Genomic DNA, 22,794 nt, shown 5'->3' with positions numbered 1-22,794 from the left:
AAGTTTAGACCATGTACTAAAGGACATGCTTTAGTGGGGAAATGGTGGTAGATGGTTGAACTGGATGATCTTGGAGGTCTTTTCCAACCTTGGTGGTTCTATGACAATTATCATTATTACACTTTCTGTTCACCTTCTATTTGTCAATGGCACATCATGTGCCAAGTGAAGTGCCTCAAACTGTATTTTGCATGAACAGCCAGGAATTAAAAGAACTCAACCTATGGCAATAATAAAGTACAGGCTTCTTAAAGCAAAATTCTAAAGTCACATTATAATTTGTGTAAGCAGTGAGCTACTACTATGTATTTTCCTTATTCTGCTCCCTTATAAAGGAGGTGATAGGGCAGCACAAACAACTTCAGATGAAAGCAAAGTGTAAACTTGAATCATTCTATAGAATTACAACACTCTTATTTTAGGTTACAAATCGCTTTTGTAAGTTTAGGTTAGCATATGCCTCAATACTGACTCGAAGTAAAGAAAATAATGATCAGCAACAAGAGATGACCACTCTCTGTGGATCACTACTGTACAGGGATGAGACATCTGCAGTGGGTTTCATTCATAATTGCTGATAGTAAAACTCAGAAACCATGCTTTTCACTTACGAAAGGAACACCCTACAGCAATCACAGCCTTTTGCTGTCTGGCACTCTCCTTCCCACACCTTGTCCATCAACATGACAATTGCTTTATGGCAGTTTCCCTAAAGAAATCACCCAAGTGGAGACAAAAATACTGCAGAGTCGAGACCAGATGGCCTGGTAGCCCACCAAACCCTAGCCTAGCACTCCACAGACTGAAAAATACATGGAACAGACTGTTTCCATGAAGCACAAATACCAAAATCTTATAAACAACATGGAACGCTGATTGTGGCAAGTTCAGACACAGCTACAGAAAATCCAAATAATCTCTCATTGACTGCATTAGTCTCACTCATGCAGAGCACAATATCTCTGGCACACAGTCTGCAGCTGTTCCATTTTCTAGTCAATAACTGATATGAGATGAAATATAAATATTCAAGTGTATTTTCAGTACCTGTGCAGCCCTTCAGGGATACAGACAGGAAGTGGTCCCCGTTTTCCTTGCCATGCCTGTGTTCCTCTGTACATGTGCTGCACAGCCACTTATTGCAGCTTGTACAGAGAATATGAGCAGGTCTCTTCTCTTTACACATGGAGCAGCTCTAAGAACAAAAAGTGCAATTACATACAAGGATAACAAATCAGCCTTTAGAAAAAGACTTAGCTACATTGGCAAGCTTCCTATTTTGCTTTCTTAGATTAGTGTGACTTGAGTGATTTTAGGAATTCGGCTATTGTTGTAAAAGGGAATGGAATAAAATTAAGATCCAAAACTCTTAAATCACATTGGTTGTCTTTCTGTGCTCCAGTACAATAAGATGTGATTATAACAAAGTGCAGGAACGATTCAGCAAAAACCCTAGGGGCTGCGTTACACACAGGGTCAGAATAAATCACCACAATGACTTGTTTCTTGTGAACCAGAAGAGCCACAAGACTATAAAATAAGACTTGTACGATTTCAGTTTAAGGAGGGCTATGGGATGTTACTTTTGAAAATGATTGATGGGATTTGTAATCCCTTTCTCTTACTGTTTTTAGCCTGATGGCTGTAAAACATCAATAGCACACAAACCTGACACACACATATGAATATGTGCAAGTATATAGAGACAGAAAGATGTTTCCTTATTTTCACTGATATGAAATTGCATATATAAATTGGAACTATTTCAGTAGTGCTACTCTAAACCTACATTGCTTCACTTAAAATTAGTTCATCTGTTGTAACATTGTATGAACCACTGACGTGATACAGTGCAGTTGTAGAACAGGCCAACTATAATGCAATTTAGAAAACAATACAGAAATACCCGTATTTTCTTAACATAAAACTTATTTCCTACTCTCTTCAGAGTTGACCAGACCCAAGATCAATTTACATACTGATATCAACTGTGATGAAATGAAAACGTAAGACAGACGTGGGAATGTCAGCTGAACCCAAACTTGTAACTAATGATCATCTCTACTGATGCAACAGTATAGGAAACGCCTTTTGTTATATAGGCCATGTTGTCTGGAACTCTCCCTAAGGGTGAAATGAATAAAGCAGCATGTAATTGAAGTGGGTGATTCGATTCCTTTGTCATCCTGAACGAACTCAGGAGTTATTTCAAGAGTGTAATGACTTTTCACTTAAAAAGGATTTGCATAAGGCATAAAATACCTTATTTGAAAAGTCTTAACGGTAATGGACTAATGGGCAGAATGAAGACAGTGATGTAATTTTACCATCAAAGCATAAAAGCTTTGCCACTGGTTTGTCATCAGATGCAACACGATGTATGCAGTTACAAAATACCTCCTGCAGTTACACATAGCTCCTGAATATTACTGCTACTGTCACAGCTTCTAAAGCAGCGAATAGATGCCAAAGGGACTCTTATGGCGTCCATTCTGTTGCCCATCAGCTTACCTTCAATATGGTTTGTTACAATTGGAATCCAGTTACTTTGATGGGAAACACAGACATATATAGCAGCATGCATTCAGCATGTAGGCCCTGATGAAGTAAAATTATACATATATTCTCTTTGCTGTGTATCAGAGGATGACCTTAGAAATCCTAAGGGAAGAACAATTACAGCTCTTTCTGTGTTGGTCTTCTGGGTATTAAACCACAGTATCAACATTAAGTGGAACAACCATATTCACCTCACTCTGAGACTCAAGATTGGCTTAAAGGATTTATTTCACCAGAGGAACAAAAACATAGCTGTTATTATTCATTTGAACTTCATCATTCTCTTCAGTGGGGCTGTGCAGGCAGCTCCCAGAGTTAGGTTATTTGATGACGTAGAAATGGTCTTTTCAGCAAGAGACTTTGAACTGCATACTTTTGACCTTTCTGCAGCTGGTAGGTAGCACATTCTATCATTTTTGAATGATAGAACTCACTGAAAAACATCTTGCACCCAAACACTCTGTTATGGGCTTCGGCAGATTCCCTTTTGAACATCAGGTAAGTTAAGAAAATGATGGCTGTGCTTCAGTTGGATGAGCTGGTGCTTCTCCCCCTGATACCATAGGTAGTAAGAATGTGGCTCTAGTTTTAAGAGGAGGGTGTTTAAAGGACAGTAAGCAGGGCTTTCTGTCATATGAATGTCAATAAAAAGGAAGAAAGTGAAAAACTATTAGGAAGGTTCCTGAGTCCTTCTGGGGTATTCCTGTGCTCCAGTAAGAATTCTGCTTTACTGAACTGCTCGTAGGACTCCTAAGGGGTTACAGAACAGAAAAAAAAAAAAAAAGGAAAAAGAAAAAAGAAAAGCACATTCTTTTAACAAAAGTCTAAAAAACCAATCTAGATAATAGATTTTCTCATTTGATTTCCTTTCTATACCAACTCTCATTGAAAGGTAAATGAAGTGAGTCATAGTAATTAAGAAATCCCATTACAATAAGGTCATTCTACATATTCAACAGTATCCTCTGAATTTAGCTCTTTTCAGAGAATATGTGAATGTATCATTCTCTTTTAAAGTTACATAGCACTCTTCAAGCAACTTAGAGCTGTAGACCACTCACTTTGCTCACCTTGATTTCTGAATTCCCCTAGAGCACTGCATGGATGAGATTACACGTTCCCTCCATTTTAAAAATTGAGAAAATGAAACATGGAAATGACTGATAGGGAAGATGTACAGCCCATCAGTACTTGCTTGCAACTATATCAGTGGATCAATCACGTAACTTCAAGAGGTCTGAAGCCTTCTGCATGGGGCAGAATGGACAAATTGTTGCTGCACCCACAGGATTTTAGAGGAGTGGAAATATAGATCTTCCACCATATGTTATGGAAAAAGTATTCCAATTATGTTTTACATCCATTCCCCCCAAAAACACTGAAATACAATGTGACTTCTTTTATCATTAAAATAATCAAAAAATTATGATCTTCCACAGGTTCTAATGGGTAATCTTAGTGTAACCATTCACCCAATAGTTTTGTTTCTGTTTGCTTTGTGTTGAGAGCTGAAAGGGGATAATGAGGCACCCAAGAAATCCATTATTATCCAGATAATACATAATATATACACAGTAATTACATGTGTAAGCAATAATTATAATAATAATATACACAATAAAAATAAATTGTCACAGATTCAGTCTACATCACTAGCATCAGTATATTTTTTTTTTATTACAGTCAAGGTCAATCTTCAAATAAGGTTACAAGAGTACTATGAAGGCAGGAAGCTCATCCCTAGCAGTGATGTACTTACAGTCTGCAGAAGCAAAACATAAGATTCTGTTGTTCAAAATGATCTGCTCTGTTTGTCAAACAGTGTCAGTGCTTTAACAACTCCCAAGGCACCCTACAGAGTGGTTTTCACTCACCTTTGCCATAGCTGAATTTGCAGTGGGAAAATCCTTGAGAAAGCAATTTTCAACTACATCTCTTGCAAAACAGGTCTGTTTGCACGCCGGGCAGGAAAGAATACCTACATTAAAAAAATAGAAAAAGAAAACACAAACACAAATATAACAGGGCACACCAGAAATGTGAACCAGGAAATAACAGAAGCCACACTTAGGTATTGCTGGCTTTTTTTTTTTTTTTTTTTTTTTTTTTTTAATTTAAATCACACTAACACTTATCTGCAGGAAACTATGGTATTCTTCAAGCCCTAAGATACCTGTGGTTAGATGCAGTTAATTACATATGGAAGAAAAAAAAATAAATCCCTAGAAATATACATCACAGTTCAGGTGATTTCTTGATTTATCTCAGTATTTATTAAGGATATCCATGAGTGCAAATTGCCATGAATTTATCATGGCTTACAACTTTGATAAAAACTGAGCTACATATTAAGCTGCACACCGTTGTGACAGATATACCTGCGCTTTCTTCTAGCTACCATTCTTCTAAAACAGCTTTGCATTACCAGAGGTACACCAAAGCATAAAACACATACTGCCTCCTGCCACTTTTACAGTATGCCATGCTATTCAACTGAAGCCACGAAGAAGTAACAAGCTGTTAGCAGAAGGAAAGAAAATCAGAATGAAGTTTAAAAAGTTTCAACTTTAAAAACCAAAATTACAGGACATCTACTACAACAAATCCACAAGTGACAAAAGGACAGTGGGACATGTTCTGCTGACATTCCTGAAGCAGTGAAAGCAATGCAAGCAACATGAGCAGCAAAACCTAGCTCCACCTCCATAGGCTAATACACAGCTGGTATAAACCCTTGTGTTAGTTTGGCTGGGAACTAACACTGCAGCTTAAGAAGCTGTCCTTAGAGAGATGCAAAAACGCAGTCATGCAGTTACTTCAACCCTGGGCTTCTGGGACTAGCATTCATATTTTGCTAGATGGTCCAGTGCTTTTTTGAAAAGGGAAGTGCATGTTTCGATCACGTTTCAGCAAACTACCTGTAGAAGTTGTGGTGCCAGTCTATTTTTACCTTGACATTTTTCAAATCTAACTCTTTCCATTCCATTGAGAAATTTCCAAAATTTCAAAGCTGCTCTTACCTGGTCAAGTGATCACTGACAATAACAAACAGCAACATTTTCCATGGCTAAACGATGCAAACTCATTAGGGCAGGTTCTTAAAAGAAAGATCAATCACAACTTTCTACTAGACTGGCGTTGTTCAATGTTCTCTTTCCTTCACTAAAATTACTTTTAAATAAGGAGAGTGGCTTGTAGACTAATTCAATCTGAAGTTGTCTATTACTCTTCACATGAAATGGTCACCATAGACACTGATGTTCTCCAGGTACCTACTGCTACCTGCCCTCGTGGTACAGCTCCTTGATTCCTGACCACAAGTACAGTTCAAACCCTGCCTGCCCCTCATTTTAGACTTGGGCTACTGCTGTTTTAACAACAGGGCATCACGTTATCAGAGACACACAGACCACAAACCCTTTCTACATTACCACTTCTGACAGAATCAGTCTGTAGTCAGATACCTGACTACATTCATTTTCTTTCATATTCCTTTGAAAAAACATTGAGTTCCATTACATGTCCTATGAAGCAGGACTTCTTACAAAGAATTGCTGCCACAAGTTTTAGACCTTTTTAGCCTCATTATTCTAAGAAAAGCAAAAGTATATTGTCTGCTATTTTCCAAGGTTGCATTTACAACTAAACTATGATTTGTAGGCTCAGGTAGAAGACTACTGCCTGCCTCACCCTTGTTTCACCATGCATTTTGTACACTGGTGCACATGAGCCCCCAGGTGGCCATGCTACCCAGCTACCAGGCACCCCAAGGGAAAGGGTAACACAAGCCAACACAATTGCCAACACTGTACTCATCCCCTGGGTACAGAATCAGCACCTCATCTAAGAGTGCTCTAGTGACAGAGCTACAAAGAGGCTAGAAACCCATTTGATAAAGATGCTCACAATTGCACAAAGCTGTAGAAGTCTTTCAACCTTTTCCTCTCCTTTGCATCCTTAATAATAATGAGCACAGTTAAAAGGTTATTGTATTTATCTACAATCTTTGTAGCTAATCACCTTCATACGTTACACCCTAAGACAACAGCTTTTGTATTGTCACAGAATAACCATCTCACGCTTTCCCAAATTATGATTGTGTGTCTTTTAGACATTCCATTAAAAGCTCAGCCCTCTGGAGAAATATAACAGCAGGAGCACTGCAGCAGTTAAGATAAGATGCACCATCCAAACAGTGCCCCCAGCTCCTTGCAAATGGTGTGCACTGCAAGTGTCAGGGAATTGCAGCACTAATTCCTAGAAGGTGAAACTGGGCAAGCTTCCACATGAACTCTTACAAAGCAAGACAGTCACAGAAATAAAGAGGCAAATACATTTTGATTGATAAGCTGGGAAGCAAAATAGCTACTTTGCAAGCAGCGTCCCAAATAAGTCCCGTGGGACATGCTCTAATTCTTGGTGCAGCTGATAGGAAACCATCTAGTGACTTCACAGGGAATTGCCTCTAGCCCTTTGAGATCGCAAACCAGTTTCTTACATCAGTAACAGAAATTGCCCAAACGGTGCCAGCTCTTGATCTGGCTAACACAGAGATAAAGCCTCCATACTGAGCTACATAATGTGCCACAAACTGACCTAAGAGAAAATTCTCAGCAGGTTACTTTCTTAAGGAAAGAGTGCATGGCCATCAGAGCTTCCTCCACTGACACACCACACAGGTGAGCACACAATCTTGAACAAAGCATTTCTGGGAGCAACAGCTTACAGGAAAACAAAGGTAGCACTCAGGACTTTGCTACAGCAAGGACAACTTCTGTCAATTCTCCATGAGGTTAAAAAAAAGTTAATATTGAAGTTACATATTTTTTAATACTTCAACATACTACCCAGTTAGTACAGAATGTTAAACCAAATTATACCAATTGAAAGATATTTAATGTGAAGCTCAGGCTAGTTCACATGAACTTTAAATTGTGCTAATCTGTTTCAAACCAGCAAAGTATAAAATACAGTGTGTAAAGAACATTATCAATTTAAGAACAGGCAATATCGTGTTTTTAATGTTCTTTAAAGAAAGCTTCAATACTTCCCACCTGAACAAAACATATTTTTCGTGTGTTTTTTAGTTCTGCACAAATGCCTTCTTATGCATGCTAAGAAATACAATTGTGTTAAGGAGTTTAAAACCACAGAGATTTCAGGGGTACATGACACTAATGCTGTTTAATAGCTGAGGATATCTAAAAGCAATGCCCAGCATACCATGTTACAATTTATCCCCATATTTTAGGTTTTAGTTACGCTACTTGCACAGATCAAGCCCCAAACAAACAGGTCAAACGTTGTGTTAGAATCATCACTGCAGACCATCAAATGGTTGCTTTGATTGAATGCCTCAAATAGCCAAATAACTGAATTACAATGATCTCCAACCTAAGACAGAATGAACACTATAAGTTAACAGATGAAATAATGGGGACACCATGGCAGTACTAGAAGTAGTTTCCTACTCATACAAGAACAAGCCAGCCTTTTCATATCTCCTAATACTGGGTTTTATGCTTCAGACTCCACCAGAAGCATAGAGGAAGGACTCCCTGAATGTGGAAGCATTGAAGATCACAATGGTTTATCTGATTTTACTTCTCATGTCATGCCTTTTTCATTTAACAGAAACATGTGCTCCCTTGAAATTCCCAATATTTTTCAATATAAATTCTCAAGGAGTCTAATAAAATTTTGGCATCATAAATGCACTACAGAATGATTTCTGAAGCAATTGTTCAGAAATTAAGCAAATCTTACATAGATGTTAACCAAGAGCCCCAAGCAGCAGCTACTTCAACAGTACAAAATGAGTGCACCTCGCTGTGCTTATGCTTGCAGTACAAATCATCATTAAAGTATGACTTCCCAGAAACTCCTTACCTGTCCTCAGGATAGCCAGTCACTTCGTTACACACCAAGTCACTCATGTCAGGAGCAGAGGGTTATTAAGCACAACTGCACACACAGTGTGCTCCCTGGAATCAGCCTTTGCTATACTGCAGGTGGAAGCAGCTGCACCTTTGGCAGAGAATCTGGGGGTGCTCTCCCCTCCTCAGCAAGAAATGCTAATGAATCAGCAGGGCAGAGAGATGTACTGGTCCACTACAAAGTGAATGGGATTTTTCTCCGGCTTTCCTAAGATTCATTCAGCTCTGCATTAAGTTGCCTTGGCTGCATTTTTCCTGAACAAGTGAAATAAAAACCCCACAGATGGAATGAATATCATCCTCCTCCTTCTCTTGCCTGGGTCTTCTCCTAATCCTCACAAAAACCTGGAGCCAGTGTGCAGGAGGAAAGAGTAGAGCTTTTCCAGATTCAGGTAGCAGTAGGTCTCATAACACCACTCACTCCGTGGTACAATTCACAGACCATTCCCTACATGATTCTCTTGCCTTACCTCCTGACCGCTGCTTCTAAAAAGCAGTTAGCTTGTTAGAAGAATCCGTACTTTGCAGACAGCTCACTTGCATATGTTACTGTTACACACTGTGGGTGAAGGGAAGAGTAGCCAGGAGCCCTAGAGATTCACTGTTTGTACATACGAGAATGATGCAACTTCTGGATCTAAATAGCAATCCAACATGGAATTACTGCATTCAAACAACAGAGTTTATACATTAAGAGATCAGGAGACAAATTCTGTTATGATGCAATCATGATGCCCAAATGAGGGACATTATTGCTATCAAAATCTCTTGAGGTAGAAAAAAAAAAACTATGAGCTGTTGTCATAAACTTCATAGAGTTTGCATCTGAACTATAGTGGTAGAAAGGAGATAGCAACATTTGCATAAGCTGTTTTTTCAGAAGTTCATTACTAACAGCTCTTAATCTTCTGAAATCACTATTTGCGACATCACATTTGGTTGCTAATGATGTGGGTATGCATTTATGAAGGCTAGCAAGGATACTTACATTGGATTTGTGTGCCACGTTACTGTGACATGCAGGACAAAACCTCACTTCAGAACGATACACAGCAAAAACACAGATGAGCTATTCTCAATGTGTCTGAGCTATCAGGTAGTACTGAGCAATCGCTGAAGACCACATTCAACAGACTCCCAGGAATCTCCATCACCAGAGGGATGTGAAGATGTCCTACACCTCTATCTTTCCAATAGTAGCTAGACAGTAGGTTGGAGAAAATTCCACAACGGTGGATCCAATAGGCAGACACAAACACCCAACCTGAATATTTCAATCCCATATCTGGGAGATCCAAAATCAGCTTTCAGGAAAACAACAGCATTCTGCCACCAAAGCCCGCTCAGGCATATACCATTCAAGTCCTAACTCCTTGCAGACCTCATTGCTCACACCCTAAAACAGTTTCATCTCCGCAAAAGAGAAAAGTATGTGGACAGGACATTAGCAAAAATTTCTTTTCCAAAAGAGGATCAACTGCTGGAACAGACTCCTCAGAGAGATGGTGGAGTGATCGTCCCTGGAGGCGTTCAAGAAACATTTAGATATTGTACTAAGGGACATGTCTTAGTGGGAAATATTGGTGATAGGTGGACAGGTGGACTGAATGATCTTGGAGATCTTTTCCAACCTTGGTGATTGATTCTACGAGTCTATGACAGCAAGGTAGTGACCCTTGTACTGAGAGTTCCTCTGTAAAAACACAAAGACCTAAAATTTTGGGGAGCCCTCATGTTTTTAATTCACCTATATGCAATAATCTAATTTGTAAGTGACAGAGCTGAAGAAAATTTGCAGCAATCATTCCTGTAAGTGCAAACTAGTGTCTGCAGCCTGTACACAAACGAAGTAGAAAGACCCTTTCAGTACCTAAAGCCTTGGCTCACAGGCTTGTTTCAAGGTCCTCCAGTGTAGTCAGGTTTGAACAGGAAGAGCCCTTAAGCTGGTAGTCTGGGAAATGATCCAGCACAGATAATTCACCTGTTATTGCCCTAAGAATTGATTAGCATAAAGTAACAAACAGTGGAGCTATCACACATACAGGCTGTCTGCATGCTGCACCTATCCCTCCACTCTTTTTCCTCCAGCAATCAGCAGAATAATTATTCTCACAGAGCATTAGCTACAGCTCAAGCTGCAGGCGTAATTTACGCTTCCTTGGAGACCCAATTAAAGGTTATAGGAAACAGTTCTGAGGACAACCTCCTGCTCTACAGCTTCATATTTATGTAACTAGTCCCCCACTGTTTCACTTGCCCTTTGGATCAGGCATCTGAACAACCACGTGAGAAAGGATGAGTAACCTCAAACACATTCTAGGATGCCTAAATTAATATATTTTCAAGAGTGCCCTTTTTGGAATAACGTTTTTACTTCCTTTTTTGAAATGAAAGATATACTTAGTGTTAAGTGGATCTAATTAAAGCAAATTGGTGTTCTCCTTCAGAACTAATAGGAGCAATGCATTGCATCACTTGCCTTGTATGATCGCACCAAAACAATGTTATTTGGGGCATCAAGTCAGAAAAACTGTTACACCAAGAAGGGCAAGGTGCTCCACTCCAAGCCTAAAAGTGGGCTACAGAACTCAGCAGAAGTGCATTTTGTCTTACACACAGATATAGTATAAGTCAAGTCACCGCGTTTGTGCCTGGAGTCTGCTCTTATGCCAGCATACCATACACCTTATGCCAAAATATCATTGTGAAAGTCTAGAGCCAAAAGAGTCAGAGCTCAACCTCCTTAAAACAACCCCTTGATGATAACTCTGAAGGAAAAATGCAAGTATGGCCAGTGCCAGGCCAACTGTTGGATGTCCTTCACTGAAAGGCCTGTGCAATGGGGAATCTGCAGAACACCACTCTTATTAGATAAGAAAGCCATGTATTTTCAGCCAGCAGTAATAGAGCACAGCAAGCTGGCACGTGTCAACAGCAAAGTCACATTTCTTCACTTTCATATTCTGTTCTCGCTTATTTTATCTCTTCAGTTTGCATTTCTCTAACATGCAACCCCGCCACATTAGTTGGCATTTAAGCAAGGATCTTGGACCCTTGGTTGCTCATAGAAAGCTAGTGTCAAACAAGTGCAGACAGTTTTAGACTTCTCTGCAGAATGTTGAAAGAAATTATGCAGCCATTTTCCGTGATTTTTGTTATCTGAGCCAGAGAAAGGCCAAAGCATGTTTCTAAAATAGCGTTTCAGAAAAAAATAACACAGAAGGTTAGTATAAGAACATTGCTCTCTGGGGCCTAAATTATGATTTAAACAGTGGCTGCATGTGATTTTTTTTTTTTTTTTTTTTTTTTGAGAGAGAGGACAAATAAGCAGCCTTCAAGATGTCTCTAAAAAACATGAACCTTTCACAACACACCTCTACAGCTTCTCTTCCTGCTCCTTCCGGAGTTGTGACATTGAAAGTATGAAAATGATTTACATCATCAAATATCTGAAGGAAAGAAAGATTTACACATAAAGAGGAATTTATTTTGATGCCAACCCCTAATTCAGACAGATTTGGCTTTGAGTGCTTTCAGAACTCAGTGAGAAAGAGACAGGCCCAGAAGGGCAGCACACAAGAACCAACTATATGTTTTCACAGTGCACCGTGAGTGGCAGAGGATTTCACAAATGCATCCTGGCTGACTCACAGTGGTTGCAGTTTCAATCACTGATTGAAGAGACACAGATGTTTTGGTTTTGCTGCTGTTGTTGCTTATATATGAATGGAGTCTTTGCACCTGGTGTCTCACTTCATTTACAGTGGGTCATCGTTGTGCGTTATTTCTTTCCTCTACCATTTCTCCAGTCTTTTCCTTTCCCATAGAAATTTCCCAACTACAAGAGAATGAAGAAGTAAACAGAGAAACTTCAAGAATATAGATGTGGACCATTCTTTCTTCCAATCTCCTGTAGACAAATATTTCCCAACCCGCTCTCAGGTGCCCAAATAAACATCTGATATTTTAATGATTCATGAGAACCCCCAGCTGCACTTCACCCAAGATCAAGAAGCATAAATTCCTTTTTCCACTTTGCAAACAAAAACAAGGAGGAGAAAGGAATGACATAGATGTCAAATGAGCACACACACACACAAAAAAAAAACAACAACGTAGTGGTGGTTTTCAACATCACTCAATTACAAAAGAGGCCCCTCATACTTAAAACTTGGTGTGACTGCGCATTTAACATTTCAAGGAGGCATTTCCTTGAAATGACTGCTTTGCTGCCTGCTTTCCCTACCTTTATGTCTTTTCCTGTCTGCACCCTCCCACAAACAGCCTTTCTCCTTTGCCATTCAGTTATTCCTTTATCTTCTGTGTTCTGCCAGCTTTTCAGCAGTCATCTTCTAACACTATTTCCACTTGTGCTTGAACCTGAACTTATCTAGTTTATTTTATCACATCAATGCAGATTATCATCACCTTAGGGAAAATATCTTCTATTCCTGCATGTTTCTAAAACCTGCTTTGGAAGAGATAATAAACGATGTGATTTATTCATCTAGAGTTCAAAGCCTGTGGAAATACAAGCAATCTATGTGCCTTTGCTCTCCTTATAAATTAGTAATGAGTTTGGAATGCTTCCCCATGGTAATTAAGCCGCATTCAGTTAAAATGACTGTATTCTGAGATGGAAGCCCCTTTTCATTCAAAAAAAAATTACATATTTTCTATTAACAGCATCACTAGAAACCGTACAAATGATTTCAGCACTTGAAAAGCTACACAGCCGAAAATGCTTCATGTCCTAGCCAGCTTCAGGCAATTTGTTAGGACAAGTTACAGCATATCCCTCAGTCATAAGTGCTTAGATAGAGTGAAACCACACTTAAAATGAGAACAAAAGGAAAGCGCAGAGTTTCAGTGCACCACAATACCCATATTCTAATAACAATTGCTGTGCCCTCCATGAAGAGCAAAGAGCCGGATGTCACTGTTTACTGTGGTGTTTGCAGGGACAGGAAAGGGAGAAGAGGAGGTATATTAACTCTAACCACAACCACAGAGAAGTCCAACATGTCCAAAAGAATAAATATTAACTTAGCCTAGCAACTACTTTCTTGCATTTCACTGTATGTTTTAAGCAAAGCAAATATTCATAAAGTCACACTTGGTAAATGAAACCAAGACCCTTCTGGAAAACATGATTGTTGTCTGTCTGCATCATTTCTATTCAAAGCACTGCTGCTGGATGGAGAATGTGCTAAAGGAAGTTTTCCTCAGTCCATTCCTTGCTCGTATACACCTTGAGTCTCCTAGCTTATTCTTTCAAAGTAGCTACATAGAAGTGTTCCTCAAGCCATACATGTTTATAATACTGTATTACAAAGCACCTAAGTCAATCAGAGGCTCATAAACATTACCTTCATATACAACTTCATGCACAGTGGAAATGTAGCTGTATCCTTGAATCAGCTCTGGAAGGCAGTCCTTGCAGAAGGAGTGAAGGCATGGCAGCATCCTGGGGTCTCTCCTGCACAGATCCCATTTGCACACCAAGCATTTCCTCAGCACATCCAGGGGCTCCATTGCCGTTGGCTGAGGTTTGACATCAAGAACACGAAGAGTCACAAAATGGCTCATGTCAGCCCCTCTGCTTCCCAAAACACTTGATCTCTCAAGCACAAAATAGAAGGCAGCAGTGGGGTGCACGTTCTCAGAAACAACACTTACTCAGTCCCTTGAATAAAGAGGAAGTTCCTTGCAGCTAAAAAAAAAAATCACATAACCCGCTTTACCAAAAAAAAAAAAAACCCAAAAAAAACCCAAAAACAAAAACCAAACCAAACCTTTGCAGATTGTTGTGCAGGAAAGTGTGGTTTAAGGTTTACAAACCATGATCCCACTATCTCTCTATAGTACTTGCAGCTTTTGTAAAAAACTGAAGTAATCTGTTCTATTGATCTGCTTACAAAGCTGGTATCGGGCTGAACTGTCACATGCTGTACATTTCCTGCTAGAAGCACTGAAACCATGCAATAAAAATAATGATATTCTCTGATTGCTTTTATAATTACACCTCAATATTTCAGAGCTTGCAGGTAAAGCAAATAAAGACAATCATAACTGCTCGTACCTCCATCATTTCAGCAATGCCCATTAGAAAGCTGCCTTGATAAATATGATGCAACTTCTGTTGAGCTTCTTAGAAATCTAATAAAGTGCACATTGCAGTGATCAAATTTCACCAGTCAAGACGAACACACATCAGGTTATAGACCAAATTGGAACTTTCTGCAAGCAGGACATTTCCTTTGCCAACCTAAACTCCTCAAGATGAGTTGAGTACTTTGCAGATCGTGTACCATCCTTGATTCTCAAATGTACAGAGATGTCAGATACAGCCTGCAATGAGAAACTTTGGCAAGTTGCATCCAAGAAGGAAAAGCAAGCAGTCTCATCTCCTTTGGAAGCACCCCTCTGGCTGACTGAACCCTCTGGTGGGGCCAGAGCCCTACATGACTGCTCACTGCCTTGGCGTGGTGGCCTTGCTGCCAGCAGTACAAACTTGCAGCTGTCTCCAGATCTCCCCATCACAGAAGAGCAGCAGCTCTAACCTTAGGGATAAACATCCCCTTGGGGGGAGTCCAGCTCAAGCAAGATTCCAATGGAAATGGTTAGCAGAAAGACCTTCTTCTTTAATGAAACAAAATTATAGACATCTCAGAAGTCCACAAATAGGTTTGTTTTTTTTTAAATCCTTTTAAAAGTATTGCATCCTGAAATCCTAATTATTCAAACTACTTTAAAAAAGTAGTTTCATACCCAAGACCCACTACTAAGAAAAGGTAGATATCCATCAACTTTACTGAATGCACTTCAACAAATTCAAACCCATCACTAAAACATAGTTGTAGCATCAAAACAACTGGTCTGTTTAGAAATGAATTGTGGTGACTGTACCTGCAGTTTAAGTAACAGATGGTACAAAAGCAATTATTACAGGATAGAATCACAGAACGATTTGAGTTGGGAGGGACCCTTAAAGGCCATCCAGTCCAACTACCCAGCAATGAGCAGGGACATCTGCAGCTCAATTAGGTGCCCAGAGCCCCTCCAGCCTGACCTTGAATGTCTCCAGATATGGGGCATCCATCACATCTGGCACGTGATGCATCACATCATCTTTCAGAGACAAACACCATTAGGGCAGCACAGCTTTTTGGCTTGTGCCACCTTCGTTTCTTGCAAATACCATTGCTAAGGTGACAAACCAGATCCTACAGAAATATGCAACATCTGCAATAGGAATTTGAGGTCTTAGACTACCACAGTTTAGGCAAAGAAACCACAGCCCAGAGCCAAAGCACAAACGCAGAGAATCACTGCAAACACAAAACCAAATACTGGGATATGTTGCACCACCACGAAGACCAGACAAGCAGCTGAATGAGTAGAAGCAGGCTCCATACTCCTTTAGTTTATGTTTTAGTTTTTCCTAACAGGAGAAATTAAGCACAAGCATTTTGGAAGGATGGAGGACGACAGTGAGAAAAAATTTCCTGCTGAGTCAGGAATGCAAACCAACAGTCAGGCAGCTACATTACCAGTGGCCCATGGGAGACATCATGTCCAGCATCAGAGGCTGCAAATGAAATATCTGCGTGTGAGGGAGCTAGGGGAAGCAGCTGGCAGCAATCTCACCTGCAAGGCAAAGGGCCTGGCTTTTCGGCCATCAGCCTAAATGAGGGAAATCAAGTTTTTTCCTTGCCACTCAGCACATAAGGACTCAAATTCCAAACATGTGATGACCTTCCACAGAAATACAAGGTGAGAATTTAGTCACATTCATGAAATCAGGTGGTAAAAGCAGCGAAGTTGCAATTTACTCAGGCCTCTTATGTTCCAAACTTTCCCCAGATATTCTGGACTATTTGGAAGATACATCTGAGGAATAGGCTCTAGGGTAAATGGGCTGCAAAACCAGCCTAAGCCTCAACAAGGACCAAGCCCTCAGTCATGCACCCTGAGGCACCATGGCCCCAAGCTTGTGCCCAACAGCTGCCCAACCCTGAGGGAGAGTGGGTTGTGATACCTCCTTAAAGCAAAGGAAGTCTGGCTATAAGAAAAGCCAGTGTACACTGCTACTTTGTGAAGGTACCATAGGAGGTACTTCTTCAAGTGTTAAATGCTGGCACTGCAACCAGGCAGTTTCAAATCACCCTAAGCATCTGTCAAACCACTACACAATACAGCCAGAAATAACTACATGGATAAGACTTAATGTGAACAGCATAGGACAAGACAAAAAAGAAAAAGTCAGAAAATTCTATAAATCAACACATTTTACACATTGGTCTTTATTCAGAAAGTTTGAATAAAACTAAGGCCTTTATGCCACAAGCACACAGGCACCACCAACTTCTTTGATTTTCTCCTCTGCTCTTCTACTGAAGAACTTTGCTTTCACAATTACAGGCTGCTTGGGCAGCTTGCCCTTGCCCAGGACTTTGTAGTAACCCTAGAAAGATTAAAGAAAAACAATAAAAAAGACAACATTTAGTGTTTGCAACCAACTTCCAGGCTCTTCCACTCTGTCTTTTAGCACACATCAATAAAAACCAGAACTATGATCATCACTGCGACCTAAATTCCTCATCCATCTCTTTAAGTTGGTAAAATATATCCTGCATGAGCTACTGCAGTAGTGTTTGTTCAGAGAAGTAGAAACTATGAGGTGGTTATGCTTTTTCAGTAATCTAGAACATGTGAAGCTGTTACCTTCCCAAAGCCACATACAGAAAACAATGCCAAGTCCTGTAAAGAAGTTGTTGACTGCTTCCCACTTTTCCAAAGGACAGAGCAGCAGACTGCACTGCTGCAGCTAACTACTAGCCAGTTACATCTGGCCCACGCTCTTTACATCACCTCTCTGTTGGAATCCCCTCATTTCACCCCCGTCCTCTCCATTAAAAGGACAATGGTGGCACAAGGCCGATTAGTAATACAGCCTTTAAAGTCACTGTTTTTCAGAAGTGGCAAAACCAGCCAACAAGGAGGCTTCTCAGATGCAGAGCGTACCTACTTGATAAGGTAGTTACTGTCACTGATTTGGTGGCTGACTGAGATATGAGGTATCGCAGCCAGTGAATGAGGATCAGAAGTTTATGTCTGAGAACGATAGCACACCAGAACAACAGAACATGTAAAGATGTGACTCTATTCTCAGTATTAGAAATGGCTTTCTGTAAGTGAGAACAGCACTGTGATGTTTTCACATGTGCTTCTGGCAATTAAACAACCTACCACTTTTCAAAAAAAGGGAAGTCATTCTTACATTAACAACATAAACACTAGTTTACGTACTGATATGCTAAGATACACAATTATGTTCCAGATTTACAAATATTCAGGCACTGCAATTTATTTGCAGTTTACCATTTTAGCCTGAAACACAAAGCTAAGTAACACGTTAAATGAGCAGGAACTGCAGTCCTGAATTTGAGCAGAAACTTACTGAGCGCACGACATCGATGACTGGGGCCAGTCCAGCCTGGTTTTTTGCATAATTGAGTCTTGTCTGCTCAGTTACAAGGGTCCATAGTTTATCCAAATTGACAGTGGGACAGAACTTTTGGTTTCTCTTCAAGTGATAGTGCCTCATACCCACTTTTCCAAAGTAGCCAGGGTGACTGTGAAAGAAAATACATTTCTTGTTAAATCACATTTTTAATTCATCCTGAATCGGTAGGATTTTAACACTGAAACAAGGATCTTAACTTGCTCAGAGTAATCAAAAAAATTTAAAAAATTATTTCACTTTTGCATTATACACATAGTATTCAACTGTAATAATCACTGCTACCCAAGCCACAAAAAAATCTTTTCATTGCCTCTTCTCCCTTGAACTTACAATTTAATCCTCCTCATGGTAAGTCTGGCCCAAATCCGTATTTCCATTGCAAAATCAAGTCAGTGAATTCAGGCAAGACTGCACTGCATGAGGAGCTCCAGAGCTCCTGTCACTAATCTGGTGACTGACTGAGACAGGAATGCTCACAGCCAGTGAATATAGATTAGTGGTTACTTTTCGAGTACTCTAGCACATCAGGACAACAGGCACTGTCCAGACGTGACTCTAGTCTCGGCATTCAGTCAACAACCCCCACTCCCTACAGTAGGCAGCTAAAGAGCAGTTCTGATTTATGTAACGTTTCTAATTCATGTAACAATTCATGTGTGCATCTGTTAGCTGGACACCATTCTAGCCAGCAAGTTTGATCAAATTCACTGAGTTCTGCAAGATGACTAATTTAAGAAAGGCCTTCGAGTTTAGATAAAATGAGGACATGGATTGATGGCAGCTGTGAAGCCACGCTTTGTGTTAGAAAAAAAAATTGTAAGTTCGTTCAGCGGTTCACATATAAAATATAGTTGTTTCTACTTCAGAAATGAGCATTTTTTGCTAGTACGAACTTGAAATGCTAGCTTACTATTTATCAAAGTTGATCCTGTGATGGTGCATACCACCAGCATTACCACGGCCTCCAGGATGCTTCCTGTGTTTGCCTGAAAAGAAATATTCAACCTGTTACACCAAGAAAATATAATGCTTTAACTTCGGACCACAATTAAATGCCAACTTCAGCTAATTACTCTGATGTCTGCAGTCTTACTCTGTCCTCTGCACACACAAGAACAGGCACTGCATGTTTAACAAGCCACCCAGCCCCGTTCTCAGACTCTACGTCCCCACATACACGCACAACCCGGTACCCGGCGACGCTCTCCCACAGGACAGCCTCGGTGCCTCGCCCGCACGGCACCCCCACTCACCGATACGGCCGTGCCCGTGGCTGACGTGTCCCCTCAGCTTCCTGGTCTTCCGCAGTCTGGAAGGCTATGAGGGAGCGACAGCGGCGGTGAGCAGCACGGCCGCGATCGGAACGAGACGGCCCCACCCGCTCAGGCGCCATGGAGGCCCGGGCCCGCCGGCGGGAGGCCCGAACAGCCTCACCTCGCCGCCCTCCCCATTTCATCCCATCCCGTCCCACACCATCCCGAGCAGGCCACGGGCAAGGAGAAGCCCCGCTCACCCCACCCCCTTCCCGGCCACATCCCTCAGCGACGGGAGGCGAGAAACAGCCCAGCTGCACCCACCATCTTGTCAGCGTGCGCGCCGGCAGAGAAAGAGCGCCGCGCTCGCGAGACCTGGGGAAGGCAACGCCGGGAGAGGCCAGCTCTCGCGAGACTATGCAGAGGCTCTCGCGAGACTGTGCAGAGGCTCTCGCAGCCAGCGTGGAGTCTCGCGAGATCGGCGACGGAGGCGCTTGTTGGATCCCGCGCAGAAATGGGCGGTAGTTCCGCCCTGTGTGGGGGTGCTCGGGGAGGTGTGTCCCTGAGGACGCGAATGGGTAGCGCTTATATTTCCGTTGAACTTGATATTTTACACTGAGCGTTTATTTGATGTACACTTTCAAAGTATTGACTCACAGAGTAACAGAATCATAGAACAGCCTGGGTTAAAAAGGACAATAATGATCATTGGGTTTCAATCCCCTGCTATGTGCAGGGTCGCCAATCAGCAGACCAGGCTGCCCAGAGCCACATCCAGCCTGGCCTTGAATGCCTCCAGGGATGGGGCATCCACAACTTCCTTGGGCAGCCTGTTCCAGTGCGTCACCACCATCTGAGTGAAAAACTTCCTCCTCATATCTAACCTAAATCTCCCCTGTTTCCATTTAAACATTCCCTCTTGTCCTACTGCTATCATTGATACATGTTTGAGTGTGAGGGAGGCAAGGAAAAAAAGGAAATTACTTCACCTTTTCAGTGAATAAACCCTCGCTTTTGCTCTATGAGGCTGATAGCAAACCAGAACCACTGCCAGGTTTGGAATTGCGCGAGCCTCAACGTCGTAAGGGAGAAATGACTCTGCAAATGAAGAAAAATACAGTGCTTTTTTCATCCTTCAATGCTCTTAACTGCAGTGGACACCAAAGAGCAGCAGGCTGTATGGAAGGCAGCTGATAGCTCATCAGAAATTCAAGCAACTCTCCCCCCACACACCAGCTGTTCTTATTCTGCTCAGGTCACTGAACAGAGGCAGTGCCAAAGCAATTTGAAAATACTACCGTGTAATTGTGGATTCATAGAGTCACAGAAGTTGGAAGGAACACTAAGATCAACCCAGCCAGCAGTGCACCCCCACCATGCCCACTCACCACAGCCCTCTGTGTTCCATCTCTATGGCTCTGGAGCACCTCCAGGGTTGGCAACCCTGATTCTAGGAAGTCTAGGAGCAGTATGATACATACAAAGACAGAAAGGGATTTGCTACTTGAAAAAAAATGTTCAAAGAGATGCTTCTGCTAGGATAAAATTAACGCCTTAGTAATATAAAATGCCTTTACTCTGGCTAAAAACATTAAGTAGAATTAAAAACACTTTATGTCACAAAATAGCAAACTTACTGAGAGACAACTTTGTAACAACCATTTTGTATTTTAACTGCAAATTCACATTCACAAGTTCCTCTGGTTATTTACCCACTCAGCATCAGAAGTACACAAAGACTATAAAACAGGTATATTTACACGGTTTATTGGGAACCATACTTACATACATGAGGAAAGGACATACTGTACCTACATGATGCAGCTTGCATGTCAAAAAACGGAGCTCTCCTCACAGTTAGCAGTCTTAGTGCAGAATGGATTACAAGGAGTTTACTGACCAGCGTTCAAACCAAGTGGAAACTTTGTATTGTGAACCAAGTACCTTATTATCAAGTTACTTTCTTACTTCGTTTTTAAAATTTATGAGAAAGAAAAGTAGGAAAAAAACAATACCAACTCTGCCACACAAAGCCAGCCCTCGCACACACAACCTCTGCCATGGACCCATGGGTCCATTTGTTACCGCAGTACTCAGGCACCAGTGCAGTTCTCACAAACATCCCCTGAAATCAGTGGTTCTGCTGAGAGCTGCATGCAGTCAGCTACTCATCTTTGCACCAAGCGTAACTCAACTCATACTAGGAAAGCACCTGTTATTCTCAGGAATATACAAATATTTACCACAGTTTTCTTTGCTCATTACAAAATCAGTTACAAAAGCTTACAGCACAGTATTTACAAATCCCATCCAAATACACGGATGCTCTGTAACAGCACGGGCAATCACTCAAAGCTGCAGTCAGCTTTTTTCATTCTCCCACATCAAGGTCTGCAGCTGAAGGTGTCCAAGCACAGTGTCATACGTAGTCTTTGGGTTGGTGGTTCAGCAGAAAGGGATCAGTTTTTCTTGTGAAGGAACTTCATTTTGTTTCCTAAAGAAAATGCACCACCAGTCACTTTTTCACATACTGGAAAAGACAACTGCAATCAGAAGTTACTGAACGAATGGGTTAATTTGCAGTGCAATTGTTTAACACCAGGAGGGAGAGCCAACTAACAAAACACTTAGTAGTCAACTTTTTTTTTTCTTCAATTATGTTTGGAAATGAAACATTTGGAATTGGAAATGAAATGAAACCGTTTCACAAAGACCATAATGAACTCTGATTTTAAGTATGTTTTCATTGTATTCTTTTGATGTTTCCCATCCCGTACCTAAACCTCTGCTTCATTATCTGATTTCATCTCAAAGATTTTATATATTTTTTAAAATAAAATAGCACAGAAGTCACGTGAAAATTAATTCTAGAAATACTTCTATACAGTTTGCTCACCAAGGCCTCGCAGAAACTTGTTCACTCCACTTTGTTCAGTGTCTGGAAGCTCCTCCAAATACTGTTCAACCCTCTGCTCAAAGAGACCTACGGAAGAGGGGAGAACACTGAGCCGGAAAGCGCTCTGCCGACGGAGATCCCGCCGTCCCCTTCCTCTGATGCTGCTTCCTCTCGCCGCCCCTCGGCTCTGCCCCCTCCGCAGCACAAAGCCATCCGCACCCTTACCTTTCGCCCTGCATTTTCTCAGTTCTCTGTCCTGAATGAAACCAGCGAACATTTGGGATTCCATGAACACTTCCAAGAAGCGGCGGATGCTCTTGGAGGCCACGGATTTACGGAATGCCTCCCTTTGGAAGACACGCTCTCCTTTTTCATTCTGGGTTAGGAACAGGGAATAATGGCCAACTGTCTCCACAAAGAATCGGATAAAAACCTCAGACACTAATCCATTCAGGGTGTTACATTCTGCAAAATAAGGCAGCAATAAGACACCACAATCAGCTGCTGCGGCTCTCAGCACTGTCCCCACCCCGGGCTGGGCACCGTCATCTAGCGGTTTACTGATGCAATGGTGATAAGAGAAAGGACTTTTGCAGCTCCTTTGCAGCCCTGTAACTGGTG

General features: G+C 41.3%; 3 protein-coding genes and 2 non-coding genes across 13 annotated transcripts in view; all 5 read right to left on the bottom strand.

Annotated features, from left to right (window-relative positions):
- The window catches only part of TRIM66 (tripartite motif containing 66), a 43,672-nt gene extending 28,754 nt beyond the window's left edge, over window positions 1-14,918 (bottom strand). For 2 of the 4 annotated variants that reach the window (XM_042814682.1, XM_042814683.1), the window contains exons 1-3: window positions 13,865-14,189; window positions 4,434-4,537; window positions 1,048-1,195 (exon numbers count right to left, since the gene is read on the bottom strand). In XM_042814682.1, coding sequence (XP_042670616.1) covers window positions 1,048-1,195; window positions 4,434-4,537; window positions 13,865-14,084 — 472 coding nt within the window. In that variant the 5' untranslated portion in view covers window positions 14,085-14,189. Of the gene's footprint in view, window positions 1-1,047; window positions 1,196-4,433; window positions 4,538-12,146; window positions 12,231-13,864; window positions 14,190-14,577 lie in introns of those variants that run through there. The other 2 variants (XM_042814684.1, XM_042814685.1) reach the window with 2 other exon arrangements.
- Window positions 14,919-16,785: 1,867 nt separating this feature from the next.
- RPL27A (ribosomal protein L27a) lies at window positions 16,786-19,648 on the bottom strand. The gene is made up of 5 exons (XM_042814124.1): window positions 19,602-19,648; window positions 19,278-19,341; window positions 18,935-19,010; window positions 17,959-18,133; window positions 16,786-16,962 (listed from the first exon to the last, which is right to left on the bottom strand). The coding sequence occupies exons 1-5, from the start codon at window positions 19,602-19,604 to the stop codon at window positions 16,834-16,836; spliced, it is 447 nt and encodes a 148-aa protein (XP_042670058.1). The 5' UTR covers window positions 19,605-19,648; the 3' UTR covers window positions 16,786-16,833.
- LOC122158429 lies at window positions 17,540-17,671 on the bottom strand. The gene has a single exon (XR_006168226.1). It is a non-coding gene; the product is annotated as a small nucleolar RNA SNORA3/SNORA45 family (small nucleolar RNA).
- LOC122158428 lies at window positions 18,459-18,590 on the bottom strand. The gene has a single exon (XR_006168225.1). It is a non-coding gene; the product is annotated as a small nucleolar RNA SNORA3/SNORA45 family (small nucleolar RNA).
- Window positions 19,649-21,028: 1,380 nt separating the features above from the next.
- Window positions 21,029-22,794, bottom strand: part of DENND2B (DENN domain containing 2B) — a 154,494-nt gene continuing 152,728 nt past the window's right edge. For all 6 annotated transcript variants that reach the window (XM_042814786.1, XM_042814787.1, XM_042814788.1 and 3 more), the window contains 3 exons: window positions 22,399-22,638; window positions 22,174-22,260; window positions 21,029-21,771 (listed from right to left, as the gene is read on the bottom strand). In XM_042814786.1, coding sequence (XP_042670720.1) covers window positions 21,737-21,771; window positions 22,174-22,260; window positions 22,399-22,638 — 362 coding nt within the window. In that variant the 3' untranslated portion in view covers window positions 21,029-21,736. The remainder of the gene's footprint in view (window positions 21,772-22,173; window positions 22,261-22,398; window positions 22,639-22,794) is intronic.

This window comes from Centrocercus urophasianus, unplaced genomic scaffold, assembly GCF_019232065.1.
Source record: "Centrocercus urophasianus isolate 14NV4802_14NV808 unplaced genomic scaffold, USGS_Curo_1.0 seq_14, whole genome shotgun sequence".
Lineage (NCBI taxonomy): Eukaryota > Metazoa > Chordata > Aves > Galliformes > Phasianidae > Centrocercus > Centrocercus urophasianus.
The sequence above is the reverse complement of the archived record's forward strand: the minus strand, read 5'-3'. Positions and strand labels throughout refer to the sequence as shown.